General features: G+C 52.4%; 9 protein-coding genes across 9 annotated transcripts; 2 read left to right on the top strand and 7 right to left on the bottom strand.

Annotated features, from left to right (window-relative positions):
- Positions 1 to 1,319: 1,319 nt before the first annotated feature.
- TRIVIDRAFT_195929 (uncharacterized protein) lies at positions 1,320 to 2,954 on the top strand (the record flags this gene model as incomplete). Its single annotated transcript, XM_014094775.1, has 4 exons — positions 1,320 to 1,446; positions 1,489 to 1,620; positions 1,689 to 1,786; positions 1,839 to 2,954. The coding sequence occupies 4 exons, from the start codon at positions 1,320 to 1,322 to the stop codon at positions 2,952 to 2,954; spliced, it is 1,473 nt and encodes a 490-aa protein (XP_013950250.1).
- Positions 2,955 to 3,353: 399 nt separating this feature from the next.
- TRIVIDRAFT_227979 (uncharacterized protein) lies at positions 3,354 to 4,136 on the bottom strand (the record flags this gene model as incomplete). The annotated part of the gene is made up of 1 exon (XM_014094774.1): positions 3,354 to 4,136. One exon carries the CDS (start codon positions 4,134 to 4,136, stop codon positions 3,354 to 3,356), a length of 783 nt encoding a protein of 260 aa, XP_013950249.1.
- A 1,749-nt stretch (positions 4,137 to 5,885) lies between these two features.
- TRIVIDRAFT_25247 (uncharacterized protein) lies at positions 5,886 to 6,617 on the bottom strand (the record flags this gene model as incomplete). The annotated part of the gene is made up of 1 exon (XM_014094773.2): positions 5,886 to 6,617. A coding segment is annotated over one exon (732 nt), but the record flags the coding sequence as incomplete, so codon positions are not given.
- A 363-nt stretch (positions 6,618 to 6,980) lies between these two features.
- On the bottom strand, positions 6,981 to 10,407 carry TRIVIDRAFT_80172 (uncharacterized protein; the record flags this gene model as incomplete). The annotated part of the gene is made up of 7 exons (XM_014094772.1): positions 6,981 to 8,456; positions 8,507 to 8,842; positions 8,895 to 9,128; positions 9,182 to 9,823; positions 9,879 to 9,998; positions 10,049 to 10,297; positions 10,396 to 10,407. 7 exons carry the CDS (start codon positions 10,405 to 10,407, stop codon positions 7,113 to 7,115), a joined length of 2,937 nt encoding a protein of 978 aa, XP_013950247.1.
- Positions 10,408 to 10,742: 335 nt separating this feature from the next.
- On the bottom strand, positions 10,743 to 12,823 carry TRIVIDRAFT_214679 (Hypothetical protein; the record flags this gene model as incomplete). Its single annotated transcript, XM_014095064.1, has 3 exons — positions 10,743 to 11,123; positions 11,160 to 12,184; positions 12,293 to 12,823. The coding sequence occupies 3 exons, from the start codon at positions 12,324 to 12,326 to the stop codon at positions 11,088 to 11,090; spliced, it is 1,095 nt and encodes a 364-aa protein (XP_013950539.1).
- A 230-nt stretch (positions 12,824 to 13,053) lies between these two features.
- TRIVIDRAFT_163354 (uncharacterized protein) lies at positions 13,054 to 15,870 on the top strand (the record flags this gene model as incomplete). The annotated part of the gene is made up of 4 exons (XM_014094771.1): positions 13,054 to 13,285; positions 13,341 to 14,668; positions 14,768 to 15,578; positions 15,647 to 15,870. The coding sequence occupies 4 exons, from the start codon at positions 13,054 to 13,056 to the stop codon at positions 15,868 to 15,870; spliced, it is 2,595 nt and encodes an 864-aa protein (XP_013950246.1).
- A 614-nt stretch (positions 15,871 to 16,484) lies between these two features.
- Positions 16,485 to 17,382, bottom strand: TRIVIDRAFT_119290 (uncharacterized protein; the record flags this gene model as incomplete). The annotated part of the gene is made up of 2 exons (XM_014094770.1): positions 16,485 to 16,569; positions 16,757 to 17,382. Coding segments are annotated over 2 exons (711 nt in total), but the record flags the coding sequence as incomplete, so codon positions are not given.
- Positions 17,383 to 20,396: 3,014 nt separating this feature from the next.
- TRIVIDRAFT_39441 (uncharacterized protein) lies at positions 20,397 to 23,043 on the bottom strand (the record flags this gene model as incomplete). Its single annotated transcript, XM_014094769.1, has 3 exons — positions 20,397 to 20,656; positions 20,723 to 22,597; positions 22,668 to 23,043. 3 exons carry the CDS (start codon positions 23,041 to 23,043, stop codon positions 20,397 to 20,399), a joined length of 2,511 nt encoding a protein of 836 aa, XP_013950244.1.
- A 1,183-nt stretch (positions 23,044 to 24,226) lies between these two features.
- TRIVIDRAFT_118710 (uncharacterized protein) lies at positions 24,227 to 25,117 on the bottom strand (the record flags this gene model as incomplete). Its single annotated transcript, XM_014094768.1, has 1 exon — positions 24,227 to 25,117. A coding segment is annotated over one exon (891 nt), but the record flags the coding sequence as incomplete, so codon positions are not given.
- Between the last annotated feature and the right edge of the window lie 460 nt (positions 25,118 to 25,577).

Here is a 25,577-nt window from a genome sequence, read left to right as displayed (position 1 = left end):
CGCGGGAACGGCTTAGGTCCCGGAGGAGAAGAAGGATCCTTGCCTGAATAGGAAGAGCTGTACATATCTTGCATACACGGCTTTAAGTAGAAAGCTACCGTACGGGTATTAGTAGGGGGTGAGAGAGAGAGCTTCGTTTTTTTGTTTAGTTTTTTGGGCTGGCCCATATTATGGAGCTTGGTGCTTTACTATAGCTGTTGTAGCTTTGCTTGTGAGCAAAAGAGCTACAGCTACCAAATCTAGCGCTGGCTCATTTCCTTCATCAAACAAACAGAGAAGATTAGATGATAAAAAGCAAAAAGAGAAATGAATAAAGTAGAGAGACAAGAGAAGAAGAAGAAAAAATGTGTTACCGCAAGTTCACAGCCCCATATTTCGTGCGTCCGGCATCGCGATGCAAGACCCCTCTGTCTAGATTGACGAAACGGAAAAAATCCGTGTTAGGGGTGTCCCAAAGGTAAGAATGGTAGCTCAGCTGACTCGATATTTTTTCCTTTCTCCCCTTCTTTTCCATCTCCGGGCTGCTTCGTTCGTTCGTTCGTGGGGCAAAGGGGAGGGGTCACCTTTGATCAATGGGCAGAAGAGCTCCATAGTCAAAGTACTCGCACATACCGGCGGGGGGCTGCGATTTGCCCTCCCGGCCATTTCCCCTGGTTTGGAAAACCACGTCAAGACTCGATGCATCCCGGTTCGTCTTAATGGCACGACGGGGTCGACACATGGTTTTGGCTGATCCATGCCTGTGCCTTAGTGCTGGAAGAATCGCAGCCGATTCGTAAGAGAAACCCTGTCTGCTTGATATGTACACTTCTATTAGTGAAGGCCACGGACAGTATCAAACTGCCGAAACGAGGGGGTGTGATATCTGACAGGCAAGCTAGAATGAAAGTAAAATAAACTTTTTTTTCTCTCTTTCTCCTCCGTGGTGTCCATCTTTGGGTATGACCGCCGGGAGAAAAGTCGGGAACCTCTTGGAGCCACTCTGGGATGAACATATCGTGAGTAGCGCGGAGAATGGATTCGGATGGGGGGCTGGATATATAAACCGGCGAGAAGGCGCCATAGGAATGAGGTGGAAGAAAAAAGGGAGAATGCTTCTGCTTTAAATCTGGACAGACGTTAGTTGGTACAAAAGCCGCACTGGAGCAATACGGATTCGAATCATCTCTGTCGGAAGCATCCAGACTCTTCGAGCCACGCGGGATCCTTTTTTTCGAGCTTTGTTCATTGGAATTTTTGGCCCAACTTACAACACATTTCGTTATTCGTGACGCGAGAAGTCGAAACACACATCATCATATACCGGAGCCGGGTGTTCAATGCCTGCGGCCGAGCCCGTATCTGCCGAAACACCATTTACGTCGCCAACAGTGACGACGCCATCATCCCCTACCCCCACAATCACGTCCCCGAGTGGCCACAATGTCGGCTCTCCGCCGGACAGCAGTGAGAATGAAAAGGGCACAAACGATTCTACCGCTGTGGTAGAGGTTCGCCCTGACGATGTGGAGGCACAGCAAGAGGATCAGGACCAGGGCTATTCTCTCCCGCCCGTCGACACAGGCAAAGACGCATGGCTCTTTCTGGCAGCTTGCTTCGTGATGGAAGCCATGGTATGGGGTAAGTCGAACAGCAATTCGCACGCAAAAGCGAACGAATACGACATGCTGACCCAATGGCATGAATAGGCTTTCCTTTCGCATTTGGTATCTTCCAGGAGTACTACCGCACCCACGAGCCCTTTGCCGGCTCCTCCAAGACGGCCATTATAGGAACTTGCGCCATGGTACGTGCAGCACAAGACCGTTCGTACGAGCTTCCAATTGACTTTCAATCAGGGCATCATGTATCTCGACGCTCCCCTTGTTATTGCTCTCGCGCGCATCTATCCCAAGCAGGGACGCTGGAATCCCACCGCCGGCCTGCTCATGATGTGCGCCGCTCTCGCGCTTTCCTCCTTCTCAACCACGACGACGCATCTCATCCTCACACAAGGTGCTCTCTACGGCATTGGCGGCTCAATCGCCTACAACCCATGTCTGATGTATGTAGATGAGTGGTTTGACCGCCGCAAGGGGCTGGCTTATGGCCTGATGTGGTCCGGAACCGGGCTTGGAGGCTTCACCATCCCTCTGGTGCTCGAGGCGCTGCTGACCCGATATGGCTTCCGAACCACACTGCGCATATGGTCGGTTGCTCTCTTCGTCCTGACCATGCCGCTGATCTATTTCGTCAAGCCTCGTCTGCCGCCGGCTATGACGGCTCATATCAAACCACTGGACTGGAGCTTCATGAAGAACCGCGTCTTCACCCTGTATCAGCTGGGCAACTTTATTGAGGGCATAGGCTTCTTCCTGCCGGGTATCTTCCTACCCACATATGCGCAGGACGTGCTTGGTGCCAGCTCTTTTGCGTCAGCAGCAACGCTGTTGGTGCTCAACGTCGGATCAGTCGTGGGACCCATCACAATGGGAACTCTGGTCGACAGGCTGCATGTAACGACATGCATCTTGATATCCACATTGGGTGCTATTTTCGGCGTCTTCTTTCTGTGGGGTCTCGGATCGAATATTGGCATCCTGTACGTCTTCAGCCTTGTCTACGGCGTCTTTGCCGGGTCTTTCACCACTTCATGGCCAGGCATCATGAGGCATGTTATCAAGATTGCAACCACTGCGGATGGGGAGACGGCCAGCATTGAGGGCCGTCACGAGAGCGTCAGCACCAGCAAGTATGATCCTCTCATGGTTATTGCGTTCCTCTCCATCGGCAGAGGCGTTGGAAACATTGTGTCGGGCCCGCTGAGCGAGGCTCTGGTTAAGGGGATGCCATGGCAGGGCCAGGCGATCGGGGGGTATGGGAGCGGATATGGCGTTTTGATTGTATTCACGGGTGCGACGGCGTTACTGGGATGCGTGAGTTTTGTTGCTAAAAAATTTGGATGGCTGGAATAGATGGACCTGTACAGTATCATGGTTACGACTGATGACTAAGATGGGAGGTGTTTGTAAATGTTCATATTTTCACGGGAGAAGGTGCGTCTTGGGCGAAAGCGCGTGAACATGCCGATTGCGGCCGTCATTGTACATGATCGCTATAATATGGTAGATCATGTACTTTTGATGTAATGTCATCATGATAGTCTAGAAAGCTCATGATATGTCATTAATCTCATTCATCTTGATCGTGGAGCTCGGCTGCTTCCTCCTGTCGAGAGCCCACCACGGCTCTCCACATTTAGTGACGGCTTCATGCAAGCCATTTATCATTCTCCACCCAAGCACCTAGACTAACATGGCAGTCGATATTCAAACTCATCCGTCTATACGCAGCTATAATACAGCGCATAGATTTCACTTGCGCAACGCTGCATTCGCCAAAGCATCTGCCTCATAGTTGAAACCACGTGGAATATGGTACCACTTCACCCGAACGCCAACGGCGGATAAGAGCTTTATCTCTTCATACAGCGTCCAAAAACCTTCGCTGTTCTTAATAGCGTCGCCCCTACGGTTGTAATAGATTCCCTCTGTCTCATCAAGGTTCCACTGCGGCATAAAATCGCACATGCAATCAACTAGATAGCTCGAGTCGGTTGCCAGAACCAGCGTGAAGTGGCGAATGTCCCGCAAGGCGTCGGGGTGGCTTCCAGGCAAGGAAGCCTTCACCAAAGCACGGCGCTCTGGCATGATGATAGAGCGGACCTGGCGCATGGCTTCTACTGCGGCTGTGATTTCTGCAAGTTGGTTCGTTGGGCGATATGTACTTATGACACGAGAAATGTTGTTTGGCGACTCGGGTCCGAAATATACACCGATCGAGGCCTGGAGAGCACCTTGCCCGTTTGCTGGACAGGCACCATCGATGAAAGCTACTAGGGAGCGACGAGTCCCTGCATAGATGTGATCCAGCGTATAATGTGATGGATGACCAGCTGCAGCCTCTCGACCCTTCTGGCCTACGAGCCAGCTGACGCCGCAGACGTTACAGTAGATGAGTGGTATCCGGACTGGGAGAGGCTTCGGGTCGAGAACGAGATTTATTGTGTTTTCCGGCCCTATGATCTGCTCCTCTCCTTGGGGTATAAAGCGTGCGGTAGAACCGACAAGGATGAAGACCTGGTCTTCGCTGTCCATTTTCGCGCTGGTGAAGTCTGAAATAGACAAGTAGATGCCCTCGTCGAGAAAATTGCCGATAGTTTTGAGTGCAAGATTGAATACTACTTTGTATATAGATACCTAGAGTCGTGGCGATAAACTTGAGCCCGTGTTCTGCTCGGCCATGGAATGTTACCTATGCAAAAGGTAGATAGATAGGTAGGTAGTTGGGAGTGCGGAGGTTGAAAATATTGTCATGTTACAAACGTACATAAATCCATTTCTGGATAGGTACTAAGGTACCTCTGCGTACCTACCTGTGGATGCAGATTTGAAAAATGTACATACGTACCTAGACTACTACGCTGTACTAACCACATTACGCCAGAGAAGCGGTTTGTGATGATGAAAGACCTGTAGCATAACGTAACCCAGACACCCAGGTCCGTTTCATTCTGCATGAAAAACTACATCCATTGCAAGTTCCATTTCCGTGAATCACGGCACTATGCTAATCCATAGCATACCAACTACGCACGACAAATCTCTCCTTCACCATCAGGGCAAGCCCCAAGCAGCAATGAAAAGAAGGAAAAGGGCCTGTCAGACGTCCATCGACACCCACCCTACCAGCGCGCCCGAAGGCAGACCACCGGCAGGGTCGAGATCATCAAGAGAAAAAACAACTCTCTATACAGCAGAAGCACAAAGGCAACTGCCGCCATCCTTGCGGACAGGGCGAGAGGACCATAAAAATTCACTCTTGGGCATCGAGGATATACAATCATCAACCAGGGTGGATTCGATGGCTCTTTTGGGAACCAAAGCAAGAGACGAATACTATAGAAATGATTCTCCTGTAGGGCGGTTTGTTAGCACATCTGCTCTGTTGCGGTGCGGAGGATCGCACAGTTGGGGGTGCACATACTGAAGTATTGTCGACGTGAAGAAGAAAAGAAAAAAAGGATGAAAGCAAGGCGGGCAAGGCAGACTTTTATAGGTGTCCCTGTGGGGCTGGCTGACCGCCTAAAAGTTTTTGTGGCAGAAAAAAAAGGTACCCGCTTTTGGTTCATTTCCCGTATCAGAGCGGTTGAGTGCCTGATTTGACAGGGGTTTTGCTACTAGTAGTAGCTGACTCGGGTTGCGAAAGGTTTTGCACCAAAGAAAAGAGGATATGGCCGAGATGCAAGGCAGCAATGAAGAAATTTTCTGCGTTTGCATGGATAGAGATTGAATTCTTTTCGTAAGAGTAATTGAGATACCCCGTTATTTTGTGGCTCTTGGGAAGCTTGTTTTTGAAAGCGGTTGTCAGCTCCGAGAGAAATGCCGTTTGGTGATTGTCCGAGCTAGAGCGTGAGTTTTGGCTTTGTGTTTATACGTAGAGATGCACATGGCTGTCAACGCTTGTGATTTCTATTCTGAGACTAACAGGAATTAGTGATGTATTTGAATTTGCCGTAGACTTGTTTCCACATGGGGTAGCCGACTCCGAGAGGTATGCCGTTGTGCTATTCCATGCTTGCTTCTTGGGAATGGCTTCAATATAGTCAGACAGAGCCACCGTATGAGGACATCAATGCCTATCAACATCTACATGTGAATTTTCGAAACCAACATTCATCAGTCTTGTGCTCAAGTGTACCATAGAGACCAGAATATTTGATGATGATTATACCAAGTTATTCTTGCTCAAACAGTGCAGCATATCTATATAAAGATTCTCTCGCCTCACTCTAGGGTAGCCGATATAAAAATCAACCCATCAAAACATCACAACAATCCCCATCCCTACTCCCTATACAATCCCTCCCTCTCAATCCAACCCATCACCTCCTCATCCACCAATCTCTCCAACCCATCTTTCTCCCCAGTCTTCACCATCTCCCTCACCTTCGAACTACTCACCCCATCCCCCGTCCCTTCCACCAAGTCAACCCGCCCAGCCCACGCAACATCGCCTCCAACCTCATCCAGCTTTCCCTCGCCCAGCCCCCTCACATACTCCCTCTGCTCCGCCTCCCCTCCCCACCCATCATCCGTCCTCATCGTAACCCGCAACCTCGCCCTCTCGAAAAACGGCCCCAGCGCCGCCCTCATGCCCCCCTCTCCGTAGTACTTTGGATTGAATATCCGAATCACCGTATCGAATCCCGCCAAAAAGACTTGCTCTGGCTCTTGTCCCCCCCAAGAAGAATAAAACCCGCTCTCCCCAATCACCCTCGCCTTGTCGTTGAAATACGGCATCTTCGTAACCGCCAGATCAATCTCGGGTCTGACACCCCCCTCAAGCTCAAGACTCCCTAGAAGATCCCGTCCAAAACCTTCCATCATCCCCAGCCTCACCGGGAAACTCGCAGGCTTCGGTGCCTTATCCGCGTTATTCACGGCCAGCAACAGCATCAGCCTCGTCCCCTCCGAGGACGAAGAAGAAGAAGAAGCCCACTTCAGCGCAGACCTCGCCATCTCTGCGTGCGCCCTGGTCGGTGGATTGAAGCTCGAATCGAGAACCACCAATCTGCGCACTCCCGATGCTGGCCGCGAGACTGGCTCTTGACCGGCATGGGGCAGCGTGCAGAGGATGCGAAAGACATCTGGCGATGAGTGAAAGGAGGTGAGTGAGCGAGAGAAGTAGTCGACCAGCTGCTTCGGATTTGGACGCATGGTTAATGATTCTGAATCTGAAATGGCCATGATGCGAGTGGATGAATTGGCTTGTGGTGATGGGCAAGTAAACGGACCACAGGTAATGCATGCACCATCAAGTGACATCTTACAATATCATCTGAGGTGACATGAGACGCGGGGCATTTTCGGCAGTCGAACCGAAGAGCTCCGGACTGACTAACATAGAGGAGAAGCAAACCAGCCACAAATCATCAACCTCTTGGCTTCATGTCACAATTACTATCAAAGCGTCTAGATATGTATCCCAAAACAATGAAAATGAAATCAAAACAAGAGGGAAACATGGTAAAGATGCCGCCTCATCGCCTGCGCCCGCCCGTATATGAAAAATCAAGAAGCCTGGTCTGAGCCCTGCGCGTCCATCACGCCTCGCGAGAACCACTCGGAAATGGTCGCAAATCGATCAGAGCTGTTCTCCAGATCTGCTTTGAATATTTCGTGCCGCCCTGCCCGCTCCCTCTGGCCCTCCCTCATCTTGCGAATCACCTCATTCTCGCCCGCGCACTTGGGACACTCAATTTCGTCATCCTCGCCGCCGCCACGGAGACAACGTTGATGGAAGCTGTGCTTGCACATGAAATGCACGGCTGGGAGATCCAGCCCCTGGCCACAGTCGGAGCATCGCGTGGCCTGGAACACGGCGGGTTTTGAACTGAGATCCTCCAAGTCACTGCGTCTCTTCTCAGTGTCGGTGCGGAGCGTGGATATTCGGTTACGGTTTTGGGCAATCTCCTTGCGCTCGCGGGTGATTGTGTCGCGAAGATATGGCTTAATCATACCCATGGTAGCCACACCGGTGCCAGAGTTTTGCCCGACAAGGGTTTGAACGACCTGCAATGGCGCCATGAGCCCGTCCTTGTCAATCTTGGTCAAGATGGCCGCCAACTCATCCGGCCCAGCTTCCTCAAGCACCCGAGGATCTGACGTGAGGTATGCCAACGCGGCCGGATACAGCTGCGGCTCTTCCGGCCCGTACTTTCTCAGCGCCTTCAATGCCCCACGTGTGTCCTTTGCCGATGTATAGGATCTAAATATATCGGATAACAGCCCAGCTTGCTCCTTAACCAAAACGGTGCCGTCTTGGAAATTGGATAAATGTGACAGCAAGAGCACGTTGGAGCTCTCCATCGGTACATGGTCTCCCTCAATGAGTTTCTTTGCCTTTGCTTCCCACTCTTCCTTGTGTAAACTGCCCTTTTTCTCGTTGGACTTGTGCAAGTACATTTCAAACAGCGTCGTGTACAGATCGGTGCTATGAAGTGCCCTCAGCTTTTCCTCTTCCAAGCATGCCTCTAGGAATGTGATGAATTCATCAGGATGGTCGATGAAGGATGAGAATGCCGTTCGGGGCGGTGGGGGATTGTATCTGGGTATCGGTAAGTCGTCTTCGTCGGCCAAGACGACGGTTTCGTTTGGCCTTGCGCTTCCTGGAGTTCCGGTTGCGGGACTGATGTATGAAGGTAGGATGAGGAGGTTGGCCAGGTTTTGCACAGCACTGGCAGCCCCGGCAGTTAACCCACTGCTGCCTGTACCTGCCCCAGAAACCTCAATGGGCAATACCACCGTGCGCCGCGGTCGATAATTGCTGGTATAGTAATCCACAAACAGCTTTGTCGCGTCCTTGGGGCAATGTTCTATGAGAACCCTGGCGTACTTTTGCATGCACGGATATGCCTGGAGCAGTCAGTATCGGGCGTGGTAGGATGGGAAGGGGGCGCACTAACAATTGCAGGATCCTGATGCCAAATGTAGTCCAGCGCTTCATCATAGCTCTTTGAGTCCTCGATCAAGATATCCACGACAAGCTCGGTTTCGCCATGCTTCTTGGCCAGATAAGCAGCTTGCTGGTAGTAGCCACCTTGCCGACACATGGTAATGGCCGTATCTAGATCAAACTTCAAGTCTCCTGGAGCCATGATAAACTCTTCCAACTTCTTAATATCTTTAAGTTTGGCATAGCAATTGAGCAAGAGTGTGGTGTGATCAGATGTAGCCTTTCCATGGTGATGCAGTTTTTCCAAGTATAAAATCAAGTTGTGTATCCTTTGGGTATCCAGAAACTAAATTCCCTTTGTCAGCGGTTGAACCATGGCGTGAGGGGAGATCCCTCACCTTTCGAATAACCTGAGAAGGCTCAGTAGCGTCAATTGCTCGAATATACTGGTTCATTGCTCCATCATAGTCTGACTTTTGATATAGATGATCTCCAAAACGCCGGTAGATGAGGCTCTGCTGCTCGTTATTCATCCCCGAGTTCTGAGCCAGCTCAATTGCGAGGGGGAACATGTTGCGCTGGTAGAGCATTTCCAGACGCTGCTGAAGCGGTTTCTCGTGATATCGGTAAGTCTAATGACACTGTTAGCATCCATAGCTACGCATCCCTAATTTAGTAGCCGTACTTTTCCTTCCTCTGTGACTGTGAACAAATCACCCCATACTTCAAAGATGAACCGAACCGGTGAGATGAGCGTCTCTGTGTGGCCAACCACTCGCAGATCCGGCTCCAAGAGAACAAAGGTCCAGGCGTTAAATAGACCATCTGCCGTCGCCGAACCGAATCTTCTCCGCAAAGCCTCAGGGTCTCGGCTGCTGCTAACAGATGACGGACCCGCGACAGCAATGTAGTCGTTGTGCATAGATACAAGTCGCTTGGGGGACTCGTATGCTCGAGGGGGCCCACGTCCATCCAACCTATATGTGTATATGGCATCGTCTCTGGCGACGACAATGTCCTCCGTCTTGGGATCGACCGTCATGCAACCTGCCGCGCAGCCAGAGTCCTCAATCGTTTTCGGTGGTGAGCCTTGGCCCCGCCTGGACAATGAAAGCTGTAATATCCTCGAGGTTGTAGAGATGAAGAGGGTTGTTGAGCTCTCCTGGGCCGTCAATTGGACACCCGTCACGGGCTCCTCCGACTCGTATACGATGCGCTGCTTTGTTCCCAGGTCATGGACAAGGTCTCCTCGGATGACGGTTACCGCGCCGTTTGCAAAACCCACGGCGATTTGAGTGAGGTCGTCGAGTGCAGCAAATGCTGATATCTATTTGCCCTGTATCAACACACAACGTCCCCCAGTCATGTTACGGGCGACTCACCGGAAACTGCCGCCTCCCGTTGTTGACTGTCAGAGTGCTGAGACAGGTCGGCATGTTGGTCCTCTTGACTAGCTTGTCCAAGGCCCAGGCTTTGAGTATCGGCTCGCTGCTCATGTCCTCCTAAGCAACAGTCAGCGCAAACCCTCGAAAACGCCTTGGAGACGGCTCACCGCAATCGTCACCAGCAGGCTCGTCCCCTCCACCTGACGCATGTGTGTGATGCGCGCCTCATGCGCCTGGAACCTCCTGATGAGTTTCCATCCTTTTCCCAAGATGCTGACGTATCCATCGTTGGAGCCGATAAACAGGCTGTCCGAGCCCGCGCAGACGCTGGAGATGTCGTTGCTGTCGAAGAGCTGGCGGGTTTCGTCGTCGGGCAGCGCCACCTGCGAGACGTCGAAGAAGTCAAACGACTTCCACTGTGGGCTGGATTAGCTGCCATGAACTTGTACAGAAAGAGAGGCCCAGCAGCCAACAGGGCAGAGCTGCCAAAAGGGCGAATTCACAGCTCACGTACCGAGATGGCCATCTTTGTCGCCTTGTCAGCGCACGATGACGATGGCGGGACTGGGAGGCTGGAGCTGCGGGAGAGCTTCTGATGATGCTGCTAGCGGGCGCCACAGTGGCTCGTCCACTAAGACTGCAAGGTTCAAGCATCCCAGCTATAATAGCAGCTCAATTACAGCACTACCTCTGCGCCTCGGCTGAGATATCTTGGTAGCAATGATGAATTAAAAATCACCTGTTGGCTCAGATTCGTACTAGAGTTGGAATTCAATTTCAGATTCTACGCCTGCATCGAAGCTTGGTTTATACTAGGTACCTAATAGCATGGATGCTAACATGGTCCATCACCATACTCCAACATCGAGATTCCACTCGTTGTGCTCAGCTCTTTACACGAAAGAAGGAGGAAACAACAGATAAGTATAAAAAAACCACTTGCAATTTGTCGTATGTTAAAGGGTATCACGTTTGCCACATCTTTGAAGTCTCTACCCCTCCGGCTTGAAATAGTAAAAAAGAAAATGAAACGCAGAGAAAAGGAAGACAAAACGACCGCAGAAGCAAAAGAAAAAAAGCAAAGAACCCGTTCTTGACCCAGTCGCGTGTATATAAGCCCGTCTAATGAATGCGGACACGGTTCTCCCCCAAAACGCCTGATACTAAAACAATAAAAGAGGGCGGCTCAAAACGAATGTTGCAGGTTTAATCCTCCTTGGAAGTCGGTGTTAGCTGGCTCTCCTCTCGGCTTTCGGCAAGGCTCTTCTTATCAGGTACCTCTCGGGGGCTGGCGAGTGCAACGCTGCCGCTTATACTGTCGGGTCGGCCGTGTCCCAAGCGGCCACTCCTAACGCTTGCACCGTCGCCCTGCTTAGCATAGAGACTGTTGCGCTCGCTCGGGATCGCTGGGGCAACTCCAGTTGCAGAGTATATGCTGTTCCGCTCTGCGCCCAGCCTGGAAGCGTTGTGAAGGCTGGATGAAGGGTCGATGTTGGCGCTGAGGACGCTCAGGGGCAGACTTTCGCGGCTGCCGCCCCAGAGCGATGATGGAGCGAGAGCGCGGACAGACGCATCGGTATCCATCGATCGACGGCGGCCTCGCTTGCTCGACGAAGCTAGAGTCAGAATGGATGCGTTGTCTGTAAGGAGGTTGTTGGCCGTGGCCGTAGTGTACGTCGTCAGGTGGTTCGCCGGGATGAGATGCGCTGGTATAGCCGATGCCGGCGATGCCGTAGGGAATGGCTGGCTGAACTGGATTGACTGAGTGATGCTGTGAGTGGGAGCCACCGGGGCCTGTCCATGGGGGGCAAAAGATTGAATCGTGGTTAACGTCGTAGCGAGGGACCTGACCGATGGAGACGGGCTTGAAAATGTGCTATCGCCGCCTCTTCTGGATTCTTGTCCTCCTCCAACTGTCCTGCTTGTTCCCGTCACAGAGCTCGGCGCGCGACTCGGCGCGATGACGGATCGAGGGCGGTCCGGTTCGGTCTCGGTCGATATCGTCGTGGTTAAACTCCTCCTGCCTGCAGTCGGTGGTGCATATCCATCCGCCGAAAACCGAGTTGGCTGATCGAGCGTAGAGAGGCTGCAGTCGGTGCGGCCAGTAGCGAACGAATACGAGCTCTGGCCGTTGGCATGGTTGTGGCTGACGTGCCCAGACTGAGGATATGGGTTGTTGAGCTTGGGACCACGCCGTATCCGTATGTGTCGTTTCTGCCGCTCGCCGTCCGACGATGACTTGAAGTTGGTGAGCTTCTTGACCCATGTCGAGAATGGTCTTCGCCGTTGCTGTGCTTGGCCATCTATCCAAGTGTTAGTTTTGGATGGACGCTGCTTGGGCTGGAACGCCTGATGTTGTCACGGGACATGTCCAAGCACGGGGAGACAGGCGAAAAGCAAGGAGATAGTACCGTGAGCCTCTGCGATAAAGTCCGTAGTCGCCATCAAGGGCGAACAAGTTGGAATGCCGCGGGAGCGGCTCCAAGGGGCGGCAGATTTGTCGTCGGCGCGGTAGTAATACGGCGTCAGGCAGAGATGGAGATTGCACAAGCGAGAGGGGATTCGGCAAGGCTACGACACGCAGGGGGCGGCGACTCGGATGATTGGGCTCTCGAGATGCTGCAGCAGGGCAAAGGAATGTGACGAGCAAAATAATATGCGCGGGACAAGAGTCACAGATGGATCGCGAAGAGACTGAGGTTGATACCCAGAATGGGCATGATGGTGCAACGCTAGAAACAATAGCGTCGGAGTCGAGTTTGAGCATCATTTCGGCATCAAAGGCAGGGGTCTGTCACGTGATGGCCAGCATCACATGAAGGAGCCACAGCAGCTGACGATGACGAAATGCTGCTGCTAAATCGGGCCTGGCGCTAGGCTCCATCTCATGCCAATCTACAATTGTCTTGTCTTCAGGAGCTTACACAAGTTAGTCCATTCTCACAGTTTCTGTCCACTCGATCCCCGTGTTTTGTCTTTTAGCTGCCTTTCCCCGAGTTCTCCACGGTCCCTGACTCGGCGTGACGCTTTGGGACAGTTGCTTGATCATCCATGCCCGGAATGGTAGCAACTAATCTTACATGACCCTGGCCCGCGTCGCGATACTCGGCAGATCAGCTTCAGCTCATCATCGAGTTCGATCTCGTCAACGCTGAATCAAGCATCATGTGCCATGTCCATCAGGCCGCTCCCAGAGGATGTCGTTGGGAAAATCAGGTCCTCGTCAACCATCACATCCCTAAATGGTGTCGTCTGTGGCCTGCTCAAGAACTCGCTTGATGCTGGCGCCACCAAGGTCAATATCCATGTCGAATATGGTCGAGGAAACTGTATTGTAGAGGATGATGGGCTAGGCATTGTTCCCGGTGATTTTGCAGAGGATGGAGGGCTCGGGAAACCCTACTGTACGCAGCCGTTCCTTGTGATTGCGTGACCGTGATACTAACGCTTTGAGCTAAGACACATCCAAATTCCCACCCCAGCATGGGCTCTACGGCAGACAGGGAACGTTTTTAGCTTCCTTGAGTAATTTATCGTTACTTATGGTTACGTCTCATCATTATCGCCACAATTCGCATAATACCATCTCGATTCACCATGGCAAGCTCCTAAGGAGGCAGACGCCGTCTCTGCCTGGAGAACGATTCCAACTCTTCGATCACGGCACGCGAGTTGCTGTCAACGACCTGTTTGGTTCGCTTCCCGTGCGGGTTAAACATCGTGCTACACTCTTCTCAGACCGGCCTGGGCTTGACAAGGAATGGGGGCGTCTTGTTCATGATGTTGTCGGCCTGCTCGTATCTTGGCCATCTGGGGTCACTGTGTCCTTGCGTGAAACCAAGGGACAGCGCGAGCTGCGTCTGAAACCACCAGATAATGCAGACATGGTTTCTAGAGCATTGCGGTTCTTTACTCAAGCATCGCTGGCAGATTCTGGGGACGTGGATTCGTGGGTACCGGTATCAGCGACTGCCGGCCACATTACGATCAAGGGCTGCATTTCTTTGAATCCCGTTGCGACGCGCCGATCTCAGTTTATGAGTGTGGGGATATTGCCAGTCTCAAACGAGTACGGAAGCAATGTTCTATACGAGGAAGTGAACAAAATGTTTGCGTCTTCAGATTTCGGTGTCATTGGGCATAAGGGTGGTATGTCCAACGACGGGACCGGCCTAAATCAAAAGAAAAGCAAGGGGGCAGACCGATGGCCCATGTTCTATCTTCGAATCACACTCAAGGGAGCTGAAGATGTTTTTGACGTTGATGACATTTCTAGCCATTCTCATGGAGATCTTGAAAGAATTATGGGTGTGTTGAGGGCGGTCATTTATAGCTTTTTGAAGAAGCATCATATGCGCCCGCAAACGATTCAATCGTCTTCAGACAAGTCGGTATTTTCAACCGCTCCTCACCGTAGCACAATCCGCGCTCCCAAAGGCCGTCAATCCACAGCAACGAATTCAAAAACTTCATCATCGCAAGTCTTATCGTCTGACCCGGTGTCGTCTCTTTCAGATAGCCCTTTCGACGGTTGGAACAGGATGAAAGTTGGCCCACGAACAGAGCGTAGGCCAGCAAAGGGGGTGTTGCGGAAGCATGAAACGAGGCCAAGTACCTCGGAAACCATTGTGACGAATCGACTGATTGGTGAGGGAGGCAGACTGCTCCGCAAACCCTTTGACGTTTCAGCCCCTCTCAGCCCAGGGAAGGGTGGAAAGCGGGTCGACGCTGAATCTCAAGATGAATCCGAAACAAACCCCTTGACGCTTGCTGAACGACCTAAGAGGGTGGCTGAACACTTGTCAAGCGAAAAAGCAAAGCGTCTGAAAGTGAGCGGATCGGGTTCCAGAGATGGGGAGCCAATGGGGAGAACAGAGGCGAGTGAGAAAAACGAACCACGCGAATGGCTGCAAGACATCCTCAAGTCATGGAGAAATCCTGTCTTTGAGTCAACTCAAGCTGGCGTGCCGCGCATCAATGACGAAGCACCAGCGCCGGTTCGTGACACTACATCAATTCACGGCTCGCATCGGTGCTGCGGTGATGACAAAGGGGAAGTCAGATTTGAGGCCGCATCAATCGGCCTGGAGGGTCGCGTGTCGCGATCGGCATTGGCGGAAGCACAAGTCGTTGCACAAGTCGATAGGAAGTTCATCTTGCTGAAACTTCCCCTGCGCAACATGACGGACGGGCGAGAGCCGAGCAGCTCATGTGCCCTGGTGATGCTCGACCAGCATGCTGCAGACGAGAGATGCCGTTTGGAGGAGCTTATGGCGGGCTATTTCAAGCAAGATGGATCTCATAAATTTCCAAGGGCGGTCGTCGAGCCTCTTGAGCGACCCTTGATATTTGAAATCTCTGATCGCGAATACGACTTGCTGCAACGGTATCAGGAGCATCTCGAAGCATGGGGCATTCTTTATAAGATCCAACGACGAGCTGCCTCGATGAAACAAGAGCAGGATGGCTATACGGTGGCCGTTTCTGCTCTGCCTCCGAGTATTCTAGAACGCTGTCGTACCGAACCTCGCCTTTTGGTGGAACTGATGCGTAAAGAGATATGGAAACTCGACGACGAGGGCATCATGCCTCCACGGCCGCGCAGTGCCGGAAGGACCGCTGAACAAGCTCAACCTTCCACGGCAGATTTCCACGGCTGCCCTAGAGGGATCCTCGAGTTGCTGCATTCGAGGGCCTGTCGAAGTACGTCGTCCCCCTCTGCATGGTTTGATCTGATTTCTAAGCTGACAAATGTGTTGTTGTAGGTGCCATCATGTTTAACGATGCGCTTTCGGCTGAGGAGTGCGAATTGCTTGTGCGACAGCTTGCGAGGTGTGCGTTCCCGTTTCAGTGTGCGCATGGACGGCCGAGTTTGGTGCCGTTGGTGGATTTGGGATCGGGATTTGGGATCCGAGGATGGGATGAGGATGAGCGTGTTGGGGGGGATGCGCGGGTGTGGAAGAGATGGATGGAGAGTGTGGTGTCGTGATGAAGGGGGTTTCGTATATATGATGGCGCCGATATGGTGGTTGAAGCTGGTATTGGGCAGATATTGTGTATCTGATGGCATGACTTATATATGTGCATATGGATAACGTCTAGGGATTTAAAGAAATACATGGAATAGATGCTCAAGACTGTTTTGTATATGCTAGATGGCATTATTTTGTCCGTCGAGGAGTTCATCCCATCAAATGGTTTTTACCCAGACCATCACCACCAGCTGTTTAAGCTTGTAAGTCCACCTCGAAGCGCACAAGAGATAGATACAAGATAATAATGCAAACCCCCGTTCTCGCACGGAATGTTATAGACATGACTCGTTAACCAAGACTGGTCGGTATCCAACTATATACAGAAAAGCAATTACACGGCAAGGGATATATAGTAATAAAACAAAAACGAACACCCCAAAAAAGCAACCCTCTGGAACACAAACGCCCCGTAATGCTCCTTTGCATTTCGCCCTTTATCCCCTCCCCCTCTTTAGAAACCCAATAAAAAGGAAAAATGATAAAAAAAAAAAAGAAATATGGAAAATATGCCAACGACTAGGATTTATTCCCTTCACTCGTGGCCCTTCTTCTCGAGCTCTTCTCTCTTGCGCTGCTCGGCGGCTTCTCTGCGTTGCTTCATCTCGGCGTCGGTCATCTTGACCCATTCGTTAATGTCGCGGTTCCAGCGATGACTAAAAGGAGAAAAAAAAGTCGATATTAGCCGGGGGTGACATCAAAAAAATCAGGGCAGAATGGTAAAATAAAATAGAAAAAGGAGGTGGGCTTGTCAAAGCTGCAAGGGGTCCGCGGGGCTGACTTTGCCAAGCCTCACAGCCTCGAACTATCGCAACGACAATCGTTTTTCATCGGTTCACTCACCCCTGAAACTCTTCCACCACAAGGCTCTTGTCGCCGTATTCGCCGCGCAGAATGTCCTCAAAGTTGTACGGGATGCGGGCCTTGACGCCCTCGAACTCGGTCACGCGCATCGGCCACAGGTCCTGGCTGCCATAGCGGTGCGAGTTCTTGCAGCTCCAGACGCCCGGCATGCCGGCATCGCGCTCGCGCAGGCCCGTGATGTCGATGAACATGCCGTTGCTAGTGTCGATCCAGCGGGCGTCGATGATGTTCATGCCGTCGCCGCGGGTCAGGTCGACGTGGTGCGGGTTGACGTCGAGCAGATACGTCTTGGAGACGCCGTCAAAGGTGTGCGTGTGTTCGGTGCGGTTCATGTTCTCGCCCAGCCACGTCATGGTGTTGTTCGACACCTGCACGTCCAGGTCGTAGTCCCACGGCATGATCTGGCCGTTCCACCACCAGCCCAGCAGCGTGCCGTGCGCCAGCCAGGTCTCGACGCCGTGCTCGTGCAGCGTCGTCAGGTAGCTGCGGATCAGCTGCCGCAGCACATCGCGGTGCTCGCCGTAGGGGATCTGGCCCTTGAAGAAGCGCTCGTCGTAGTGGCCCAGCTCAAGACTGCCGCCGGGCTCGGTAAAGTACTTGGGCGTGCCCCATCGGTTTTTGCGTGGGAAGCGCGATGTTGGTGAGGCGAATGCTGTGGAGAGGGCACAGGCGGCGAGGAGAATCGAAGTCCAGGATGAGGGTATCATGTCGGCGAGGATGATGTGCAGAGGCGAGAATCGAGTTGGAGCTTGTAAATCGGATCTCGGATTGCTGAGTTGCAGATTGGAATCGTCCAAGGGAGATATATGGAGCTGTTGATCCCGTCAAGTAGATCCAAGGGGGGGCCCTGTGTCCAAAAAAGTGATTTGTATCAAGGTGGGTAGATCGTCCAGGCTCCTTTGAAGGAGAGCAGCTCCAGGCGAATGTAGGATTCCGAGACGAAGGGATAGAGCAATCAATGCAGCGGGAAACAAAAAGATCAAACCCAAGAGCCGCTTCAGTCACACAAAAGGGAATTACCGGGAATGAAGAGAAGAAGAGGAAGAAGAAAAAGAGGAGGAGAGACCAAAAAAGGGGAGGCCAAGAAGAGGCCAAGATGAGGAGAGAGGACAAGGATCTGGCGGGTGTGTATGTACTTTGCGAGTTCTTTTAGTATGGGCGTGTGCAGCTGGCTAAAACGGATTGATGAGCAACAAATGCGGCAGCCCTGCCAAGAGCTTTGGCGAGCAGGATTGTGTAGTAATGTCTAGGCTTCCTTTTTGGGGGGTCTATAAAAGCGAAGAGAAGAAAGACGCAGAAAAGAGTAGCAACAGAGACTCTAGTGGTGATGGCAGCAGCAGCAAGATGCCGTCGCAATGAAACTAGAACATGTACGTGTAAGAGAGTTTAGTAGCTTCGACTTCTATATATCGGCCTTCTCCTGTCTACTTGAACTATCATACTATGTAATCATAATCCTCAACTCCGTCCCGAGCAGTACGTGGCTGACAGCCCAATGACGGCGGCCAAGCGGCCTGCGTTTCGCCTCTTGTCGCCTCTTGTCCCCCCTTCCTCGCCCGTCCGCGAGACGCAAACAAGACACACCCCGGGCAGGGCTGCGTAATCGGCACGCCCAATCGATGATTCGGATTAGCCTCATTGCCCTCTGGTTTCCGTCTTTCGATGCCTTGTATCCGTGTTTGGAGGAGTGATATCAGCACGCTAATGCAGGCGCTGGTTGAAACCCGGACGATCGAGGCCATGCGGGTGGAGCTGGAGGATGGGCCACGGCAAGTAAAAGTCCGGAGATGTGGTGGCTTGGATGGAGAGGAATGGGGGAGGATAGAGTATAACGTCTGAGTAAGAGATGAAGGATATACCTAGTATTGCCTCTTTATCCTTGTGTGTGGTGATGTAGCATCCATTGCCCAATATGTCGCTGGATATCCATCTCTCTATCTTTACCTTCAATTCTCCCCCTCTTACGGTATATACATATATTCTTCTTTATCAACCTATACCTTCTGTGTTTAATAAATTCTCAGCTCCTTCCTTCAGACATCCCCAACACCCCCAAAACACGTTACGCTAAACCCCTTCCAGCAACCAGTCGTGTGCAGTGTAGCGCACTTTCCTCCTCCCTCATCCCACATCCCAGAACCCTGCGTCATTGCTGCAAGCCACCAGCGCCTCGCCGCTAGACACTTGCTGTCCAATCAATTCGAGCAGACATGTCTTCAAAACAAGCAAAGTACCCAGCACTTTCTCCAGCAAGAACCAACACGGCAATTTGCAAAGTATAGGATACCATGCACCAAGTCAACCTCCGGACCCAAGTCTTCTCCGCTGGAGCTCCCCTAAGCGCAAATCTCCTTTCATTAACAACATGCCCCCCCTGATCAAGGTTCTGCTGTTTAGGGAGAGGCCATCATTTCCCTTTGTCGTCTAGTATGGGGCACGACAAGAGTAACTGGGCACACGACTCAACGCCGTTTGTACTCGCAATACCATGTAATCGTCACATTAGAATAGCACAACAGGGAGTTTCCTTATTCTTGGTATTCTTGGCATACTTGGCTCAGACCTGTGACTGGCTGCCAAGTGCAGGTATTCGTAATGCCAAAGCAGCATCACCCGTCCGGTTTGCCCATGTATGTACATGTCGCACCACTTCCCGCTGGCAAATCCGTGCCGGGCTGTATCATGTATACATATGAAACCCACACGCGACCCCCCAATAGCCCTTTGGCGAACAAATAAATTCTTGAACCAGCCGCCGTCTGGTTTTGCTGTCCACTCCCCACAGAGTGAACGCGTATCTGCTATGGTAAACGGAAAGTTGGTCGGCGGAATGCCTGCAACTCCATGCCGTATTTCCCGGGAGCATCCACCCAAGCCGCGACGCCTACGACAGCTATCGGGTTGAAAATGCCGATCGGCCCGGCATTTCGCTCTGTACATAGCGGTATGCAGGTAGTAAGCGAGACGAGCACCTCCTTTGTGGGGATATCATTTGGATAAAAAGGAAAAAGTAAAAAGAAATGAAAAAAATGTCACGAGGGGGAAAAAAAAAACAATGGGCGATCCTCTAATTATATAATTGGAAAAAAGACCAAAAAAAAATCAACCTCTTGGAGGTTTGGCGGATCTCTCCCGCCGGGAATTGAACCCGGGTCTCAAGCGTGACAAGCTTGCATACTGACCACTATACTACGGAAGATTTCAGGCGTTGCGCGCCTGTTGTAGCGGATCTTGCTTGGAAACCGACGCGCTTATTTTATTTTATATATTGCAAAGCCTAAGCTGAAGAAAAATCGCTCCGCGGCACCACCACTTCAGGGACTCAATACCTGTATACTCTGAAAGATAATATTCATCAAGCTAGAAATCTGCAGAAAGCAACGGACGGTGGCGCACAGTAATCATGTTGCCGGGTATCGACGAGCCTCAACACATGGACACGCTACACATTTATACACTCTCACCCTGAGAAACACACATCCCCCCAGAACATCTTACCAACCATTCCCTTGGTCCATCATTCTATTCATCATCACCATCGTCACTCGTTCTGAGACAAGAAAAGGAAAAAAAGAACATGAAAACGAAAAACGAAAACCCATTGTTTATGCCATCGCCACTATCGTGCAAACACCTTGACAATGCCGTCGCCTCCTCCGCTAACCACCCACTTGCCGTCCTGACTCCATACACACGTGCAGATGCCCTCTCCCCGCATTACCCGATGACTTGTGATTTCTTGAATACATGACCTCTTCTCCAGACTCCAGAACCGGAGCGAGGCGTCGTGACCGGCACTCACCAGCTCGCGCCCGTCTGGGCTGAGCGATAGGCTGGAAATGGCATCAGGGTGAGCCAGCATGTTGTATGTACATTGGCCTGAGAGTCGAGTTAGCGCTTCTATTCTTCTTCTTTTGTTACGTAGAGATCCGTGGTTCAACATACCGCTATTGGCATCAAAGAATCGTACGAAGCGATCCTCGTGGCCAGAGATGATGGTACCTTCTACGCCAGAGCCAGCCATGGACCGTCCACCTGTTGGTCCTCCCATAGCAGGATCCTCCTCTCCACCGATATTGGTTCCGTGATGCTGGTTGCCTTGGTCTAGCCCGATCGTAGTGGCCACTACCGCATTGACGCTCGTCTTTATCGAGCCGTCATACGTCTCCAAGCTATCCATGTAGCCAACCTGTTCGCCCGTCTTTGTATCGTATACCAGAACAGCGGCATCCGAATACGAGACGACAAACGTTTCACCCGAGCTTCCGAGCGGTGTGATGCAGGTTGGGCTTGCCTTGGATCCATCTTGCCTGGATAAGACGTGTACGAGAGTGTGGTTGAATGGGGAGTTGGAAGCCACGGTAGGCTGGGGAGAGTTGGAGAAACCGCTGCCAGAGCTCATCGAATTGCCGCGAACGCGTCCTCCGCGTCCTGACGCAGCTCGAGTTGATCCAGGCTGCGGTGAGCTTAGCTGAGGAGGTGCGCTGACCGACCAGAGCCGCACAGTTCCATCCGCCGCGCCAGAGACGAGCAGTATGCGGTCAGGGGATCCGTAGTTGCTGGAGCTGCCAAAAACTGAGCCCAGTGTCGTGGGCAGAACACAAATCGCCCACACGGCATCTGTATGTCCCTCCAGCGTTGCCTTGGGATCGACCCTACCGCGTTCCCAGACTCGAATCGTAGCATCTTGGCCTCCGGAAAAGATCCAGCCATCACCCTGGGCACGACCTCCAGTAGAGAAATTGGGGGCGGGAGACCATGACGCGAGCGACAAAACAGCTCCATTGTGGCCGCGGTGCGTAAAGTTTGCTGTTACGTCTAGATCCGAAGCCGCATTGTTCGAGGCCGCTGCGTTACCATCTAATCGCGGGATATGGAACCTCTTGATCATGCCGTCGTCGCCCGCCGTGCATATCTCAGGCTCGCCAGGGCTGCCGCCGCCAGAGAAGATGACAGTCCGAACAGTATTGAGGTGACCTCTTAGCCCAAATCGTAGCTTGAAGCTTGCGCTCTCGGCCTTTTGGCTTGCGCCTACATCATGGTCACTGCCGCGCCTCTTGGACATGGAACTCTTTCTTCGGTGGGTGCCCGGAACCCGGCTTGGGGACTTTGACAAGTAGTCTGCGTTTGGGAAAGCGTCGGTATCGGATCGGTAAGAGGAAGTTTGCGATGGCGGGTGGCCAGCCGCAGGTTCTGGGAATGAGCCATCAGGAAACTCCCAGCCTTCAGGGTCTGGAGCAGCAGGCGGCTTTTCTCTCAGCTCGACAGACTCCCCTATCCCGCCCAGCGTTTCGTTTGAGTGGTTGGACCGCGGCATACCGTCTTCCACGGGGCGCGTTGTTACTGATATGGGCTGCTGCTGCTGCTGCTGCTGCTGCTGCCACTCGTTAGAGTTATGAAAAAGAGACTGCTGCTGATGCTCATTCACGGAGCGCACCATTTGAGGCTGCATTTCAGGAGCGTTTGGGGCAAACTTGGAGGGGGGCTGCTGCATCGGCGGTAGAGAGTTTGGGCCTTGGTGCTGTCTTGAGTTCATGTCTTGCATGTGGTTTGGGCCCTGTCGCATAGGAAGCTGGTATTGCCGCTCCATGAGCTGCGCGCCGGGCATACCAAACGCCTCGGCCTCTCGTAAATCTTCCAGAATCGGCAGCGGGGGGGACTCGCGCGGCGGTAGAGGATTCGCCGGGGTAATCATAAGATACATAAATTCGGACTGGCACTGATCCAGGAACGTCTTGAGCTCCGTTCGTTGCGACTCGTCGTCGGTTCGCTCGACTTCGACGCCTTCGACGCCTGGGACGGGTTGGCTCTCCGATGAGGCTGGTTCTGTGGTCAGCAACAATCAAATCCAAGACTCAGACGGCCCAGGGAAGCAAAAGGCATGTCGCACATCGCAACTTCTCTTGGATCTTGGCAGCGCGATCATTATTTGCCGAGTCGTCGGCTTCTGCAACAGCGGTGCCCTTGAGCTGCGCGGCCTGGTCCTTGATCTTGCGCTCAAGGATGGACACGTATTTCTTCAGCGCCTTTTGCGTGGCGTCTGCTCTCCTCGCTTGGCCCTCGAGGTTGGCTATCCTCCCCTTCATCTCCTGCTTCTCAATCTCCCAGGCATTTCGGTCGCGTTCATGTCGGTGCCACTCCGTCTGCAGAAAACGCATCACGCCCTGGAGCGTATATTCAGTGGCTTGGGGCTGGTTAGAGCCATTGCCCTGCATTGCGCCGCTCAGATCCATTCCGTTCATGCCGTTGCCAAGATTCGAGCCCATTCCGGCACGCCAAATTCAGCTGCGAGGGTTCATCGAGAGGGCCTGTTGCGCAAGAAGAGAGCTTCCCAAGCCGGGCTTCAGAGGGGCGATCCAGAGAGCTCCACGCGCCTCGAGCACTCTGAGGAAAGCCGCAGCGTATATTGTTCGGTCTCGCCTCGCTTCTCTGCAACCTGTTCCGCCGCGTATCTCGTCGCTCTGGGTGGAATCGCCTTGTTGGGAGGTGATGATTCTCGACTCTCGTGCACAAGCTCTGGCGAATAGGTGTCCGTATGCTGGCCCTGTCGTCTGCTGCTAGACTCGCTAGACCAGCAGGCCGGCCAATCAGCGGGCGCGGCTGCCCGTGAGGCCGCAAGGCATCAACCTTTTACAACCCCCTGAGCTTGCAACAACTGCAGCTTCATGGCGGGGTCTTTTGGCCTCGAAAAAGCTCCACGATGTTGCAGAGTTCCATCAATGACGCGGGTTGAATGCGGACATGCTTACATCAGCTTGTTCAATAGAAGCTGCAAAGCATGTGAATCTATTTCCACTTTTCAGTTTGAACCTGCACTATAAATTCCATACATGGATATTGAATCTTTTAGGTAAGAGATAACCTGGATCAGTGCCAGATTGCCATTTGGAAGTTCTACACATCCCTGCCCTTCTTCTTTACGTGAATAGTTTATACCAAGTGAAAAGTCCCGACGTCGGCGTCTCGCCACCACGCCTGCCCATACGTCTTCCCAACTCCTATTCTATAATACTTGCCATCACTTCTTCGTCGTACAATCAGCACCCAATACTGTCGAAGCTTCTTTGAGATGGTCTTCCCAGTGCGTCGCTCAGCCTCCTCGTCTCGCCGGCTAATGCTGCCCATGAGAGCGAGAGCCAGGATCTCTCCAGAAGCTGCATCTTCTGAGGCGAGATCGAAGACGGCCCATCCGATAGGAGAGCCATCTTGGGCCAGTATGAATTGAGCCATGGAGCTGGTTAACCTGGCGTGAGATGAGTATATATCCGCGTTGGAGGCCCGGGTAGCGTCACACTCTTGTTTAGGGCTCAGCGTTGTTGTCACAGCTGCAATGCGTTTCGCTCGTGCCTGGAGACTCATCTTCCTCAGGTTGCTGTCTTCGAACACGATGGAGACACAAAGATTTTTGGCTCTGTCAATGGTTAAAAACCGCACGCCGCACGGAACATGTGCCCATGTCCAGGTTGGCAGCTTGAGAGGATCTGGAATCACCGCTCCCTCTATCCCTTTAGTCACTTGCCAGAGCAATTGGTTCGGAAGAGACTCTTTCCACACTCCAAAGGCATATTCGCACGCAATCTTCTTTCCCAGTTCCATTCGCAGCCCTTCGAGTGCAATCAACCTGTCTGTTGCATAGGTCAACTGGCGATCACTGTACTGCTCTATGATATTCTTCCAGCGTGTATTCCGTGAGACACTATAGCACCTCTCACCCGTCTCGCGCTGTGTGATGGCTTTGCACGACCAGATGATGGTTCCCTTGGTGAAGAAAACTATGCGCCTCGACAGGAGCCATTCCTGGGTAGCCCAGGCGCGGCTGTTGAGTACACCGAACTCTGGAAACGTATTGGTAGCGGTATCCCGCCGGACAGTTGCGAAGACCCGTATCCCAGGCGCCTCAGACACATCACTACCGTGAGAGAAGAAGCTGGGAATTTCTACGGATGGAGGCAGTGGATGGCGAGGGAAAAGGAATCCTTCCCAGCAGCCTGGAGTATGAGACGCGGCGATTGTGAGTTCAGCTTGTTCGTATATAGAGCCCATGCGCTCTGATTCTTCCAGCCAGTCCTGATGGTCGTCTTGCACAATGCAGAGCGAATCAATCCAGACATAGGCGAGACCGATGCTGCGAGCAACGGTTACCGCGTCCTGAAATGTCTTTGGAATCGACGTCCAAGGAATGTCTTGGAGATGGTTGTGGAGATTTGCCCGAGTTGTCTTCAAGGGCGGCCTCCCAGAAGAGCCCCAGCAATGGCTCAAGGCTGCATATCTTCCACGTTGGCCTCCTGATGGCAGCAGCCTTACTTTGTTTCCAGAAACATGAATAACCCTGCTTGGTAGTTCTGGAAGCTGCGATTCGTCGATAACACTCCCTGATAGCGTTTCCCAGCAGGATGCATGATCCCTTTTACATGCCTCTACCCACCTCTGGAGCAACACAAATGCTTCATCACACGCTGGCCCTCGCAACTGTGGCCTGCCTACAATATCATGACGGCGTTGTGGGCCTTTGTCTACATATAGTTGTAAGTCAATCTTGCTCAGCATCTGGCTGTAAGCCCACCCACATACGTTGCCCTTGTGTGTAGAGCCTGATCTTGGCTTGTAATAGATGGTTAGTGGGTGCTACGGTTGTAGTGACATTGAACCCCGTCAGATGCGACCCCCCAGTTGGAGGGTCAGGAAATGTCGAACCCTGAGAGTCTGATTTTGGCTCGAGAACGACGGCATCCGGAGCCAATGAAAATATCGCTAGCTGATTGCTGTTGATGACGGAGCTCTGGAGGCTGTCGAGGAGGGC

The sequence above is a fragment of the Trichoderma virens genome (genome assembly GCF_000170995.1).
Source record: "Trichoderma virens Gv29-8 chromosome Unknown TRIVIscaffold_91, whole genome shotgun sequence".
Lineage (NCBI taxonomy): Eukaryota > Fungi > Ascomycota > Sordariomycetes > Hypocreales > Hypocreaceae > Trichoderma > Trichoderma virens.
The sequence above is the reverse complement of the archived record's forward strand: the minus strand, read 5'-3'. Positions and strand labels throughout refer to the sequence as shown.